The sequence below is a fragment of the Medicago sativa genome, chromosome 8 (genome assembly GCF_051527215.1).
Source record: "Medicago sativa cultivar Bolivia chromosome 8, Bolivia_mono, whole genome shotgun sequence".
Lineage (NCBI taxonomy): Eukaryota > Viridiplantae > Streptophyta > Magnoliopsida > Fabales > Fabaceae > Medicago > Medicago sativa.
The window spans coordinates 18,050,360-18,053,361 of NC_140756.1; the positions used below are offsets into that span (position 1 = coordinate 18,050,360).

The 3,002-nt window shown below is 30.2% G+C and overlaps 1 protein-coding gene across 1 annotated transcript; it reads right to left on the minus strand.

Annotated features, from left to right (window-relative positions):
• Window positions 1-541: 541 nt before the first annotated feature.
• Window positions 542-2,592, minus strand: LOC146897482 (dof zinc finger protein DOF3.7-like). Its single transcript, XM_085738912.1, has 2 exons — window positions 2,510-2,592; window positions 542-1,841 (listed from the first exon to the last, which is right to left on the minus strand). Exon 2 carries the CDS (start codon window positions 1,827-1,829, stop codon window positions 1,029-1,031), a length of 801 nt encoding a protein of 266 aa, XP_085595038.1. The 5' UTR covers window positions 1,830-1,841; window positions 2,510-2,592; the 3' UTR covers window positions 542-1,028.
• Window positions 2,593-3,002: the final 410 nt, after the last annotated feature.

Below are 3,002 nucleotides of genomic sequence, written 5' to 3' on the forward strand. Positions count from 1 at the left end.
CAAGTGGATGAGGATTGTATATATCTGGTTAGTGTTTTAGTTGGGGGCAGGTAATCCAATTTTCAAGATTTGTCTAATTTACTAATTATGTGGTCTTATAGTACATGTAATTAAAATGTGTTATATAATTCTATAGCTTTTGCATTAAAAAGTGGTTATGACATTCATTAATTCCTGATTCATCTAAAGCACTAAGATCTTAAAAACACTCTCTTGTCCTTCCTTTACAATATTCTTTTACTATTTATTCCTTTGAATAATGCTATCAAAGTGGTTTCATAGTTGGAAGAATCTTAGATGTGATAATTTTGACAACAAAGCTGCCAACCCACTAAATTTATTTTTTTAATAACGGAGACATTGATAGAAAGAGTACCTGGAAAAAGTGTACAAAGCAACTCAAACAAATTTATAATTATGGTTGTGCACTTGCAAAATTTGAATCAAATCTTTTAAAACAAATTAATGTCCATAAGATGTAGATTAAGAAGGAGGTTCAAAGTTCAAACTTTAACTACTAACATAATATAGGAATAACATATATCAAACCAATATACTTCTTAAAGAAGAATTCATGAATACAGGTTGCATGCCATGGACAAAAACAATCCCTAATATTCACCTATTCTTCTATCCCTCTACATATGAAAACAATCCTCACATTACTCAAATTAATACCAAAGGTATTAATTGTATACAAAACAAAGTAAAATCATCACTACTAAAAAAAATAAATTTTAGGTTGAAATATTAGAGACGAAAAAAATATATAAATCAGTCTCTAGTTTTAACGTCTCAAATATTTAAGATAAAATTAGAGACAAATTTCATATTTTTCTCTCTTTAATTTTTCGACGTAAATCCAATTTTTCCAGTAGTGCATGTGCATTGATCCTATTGTTAGTTTTGAACAACTTAAGACAAATGATACCTATTAAAGGAGAAAAAAAAATAATAGAGAAATAAAGAAGATAATGCATGATGTTTATCTCACTTTCCTTGTCCTTCAACTTCTTTCTCTTGATTAATTACCACGATCCTTCACCCATCATTCCATTCCAATATCCAGTTGAATTTCCTTGTTGATCTTTATTGTGTTCCACTTCAACACCACTTGTAGAAAGCTGTTTATTATTAACATCTCCAAATGGGAACAAAAGTCTTCCACCACCACCACCACCTTCTTGAACTTGAACATGATCATATGATCTATTTCCATTAATTCCATCAATTGAAAATCCAAGACTAGGTTTAACCTCTTGCATGGTGAATCCAGATGGATAAATAGCATTTGAGTTTGGCATCAAAGAATTATTGTTATTAGCATAAGGGTTTATGCCTCTAGACGCCATGCTTGACCTAAGTAGGTCAAGAGCTGAAGATGATGATTCATTATTGTTATGCATCTCAACATATGAGGATGGCATACCATGATTATGATGATAGTTTTCCATAGATGGAAAAGCTAGGTTAAGATCTTGGCCTCCTTGTATTTTAGGGTTTTGAGATGAAAGATGTGAAACTTGTAGGGTTGGTGGATTTAGGTCAGGAATTTTTGATGAACTATTATTAGGCGTGGCTAATGATGAAGGAATTTTCTTGTTCTTTCTTGAACCACCTCCAACAGGAACATTTCTTAGAGATCCTCCTTCAGTCCAATACCTTCTACATGTCTTGCAAAAGTATCTTGGTTGTGTGAGACTGTAGTTGTTGTAATAACAAAATTTTGTGTTTGTTGAATTGCACCTTGGACAATTTATTTGCTCTTGTGGCCTTGCTTTCTTCTCTAATCCTTGCCTTGGACATGAATTAGGAGCTAACCCTTCCATGAGTATATATACCTATATCATGTGACATGAATCCATAGAATATAAATATATAAAAAACATTCAAGAGCATGTAAATATCATGTTTGCATAACATATTTTTGGATTTGGAGATAATTAACAACAAAATCAAAACAAAGTATACTCAAACAATTGAATTATATGGTGAAAAGGGTAAAATAAAATGTAAATGATTAGGAGTTCAAACCTCAAAATATTAAAAAATAACAACATATATATAGTATCATCTTTTATTTTATGTTCTTTAAATTATCATATGAGCAAAAAGGTAAAGAGAAAGGAAAAGGAAAAGTTGAGTTTTTGATACTAGGACATGATCAAAAATTTCCTTTTATTGGTAGAAAAAAGAGAAGATATATAGAATATGAACATATATATAGATGGGTGGACCTTAAATATATTTTTCTTAATGAACATATAGGAACCTAGGTATAGCTAGAAAATGAAAATCAAAGATACAAACAAGTAACAACACATAAATCTAGTGAAAGTTGATAGATGTGTCAGCTTTGGAACAACCCTCAAACCCAGAATAAATAGCTATAAGAAGAATTATGCATCAAAGAAAAGACACATGAAAAATCCATATCCACCTTTTCTTTGGTCATGAATTAAAACAAAAGAAAAGAGAGAAAAAGCAAAGAGAGAGAAAGAGGATTCACCTTGTATGTCTACAAGACTGCACCTGCTCTCCTTAGTGCAAGAAAGAATGTTTTTGTTTTCGTTTGTGGGATGACTTTATGATGTTTTAGCTTTACTTTATGAATGATATATAAAGGAAAAGAGAAAGTGAGAAGAAAGAAAGAACAAGAGTGTCTGTTTTGACTACACAAGCATTAATATTTTTCATTAATGATGTTTTTGCCTATGGTACACTCACTTTATTTTAATGATGACTATGATGCTATTTATTTAAATATAATTATATATTAGTTTCTTTTGGTTTTTCTTTATGGTAATGCTTTTTTTATATTTTTATGTGGTGGAATAATAATTAAGTATGTACTGTGGTGGGTTTCTACTTTTTGAACGATATAGACTCTTATTTGTGGTTCAAATTGTCAAACTTTCTTTTTCTATAATCAAGCACCTTTTCTTTATTTTTTTGCCAGAATCAAGGACCATTCTAATTTAATCACTCATTTTTATAGGGTC

Bases quoted from the DNA above. Each gene is read 5' to 3' on its own strand.
- LOC146897482 (XM_085738912.1), bottom strand. From the start codon at position 1,829: ATGGAAGGGTTAGCTCCTAATTCATGTCCAAGGCAAGGATTAGAGAAG.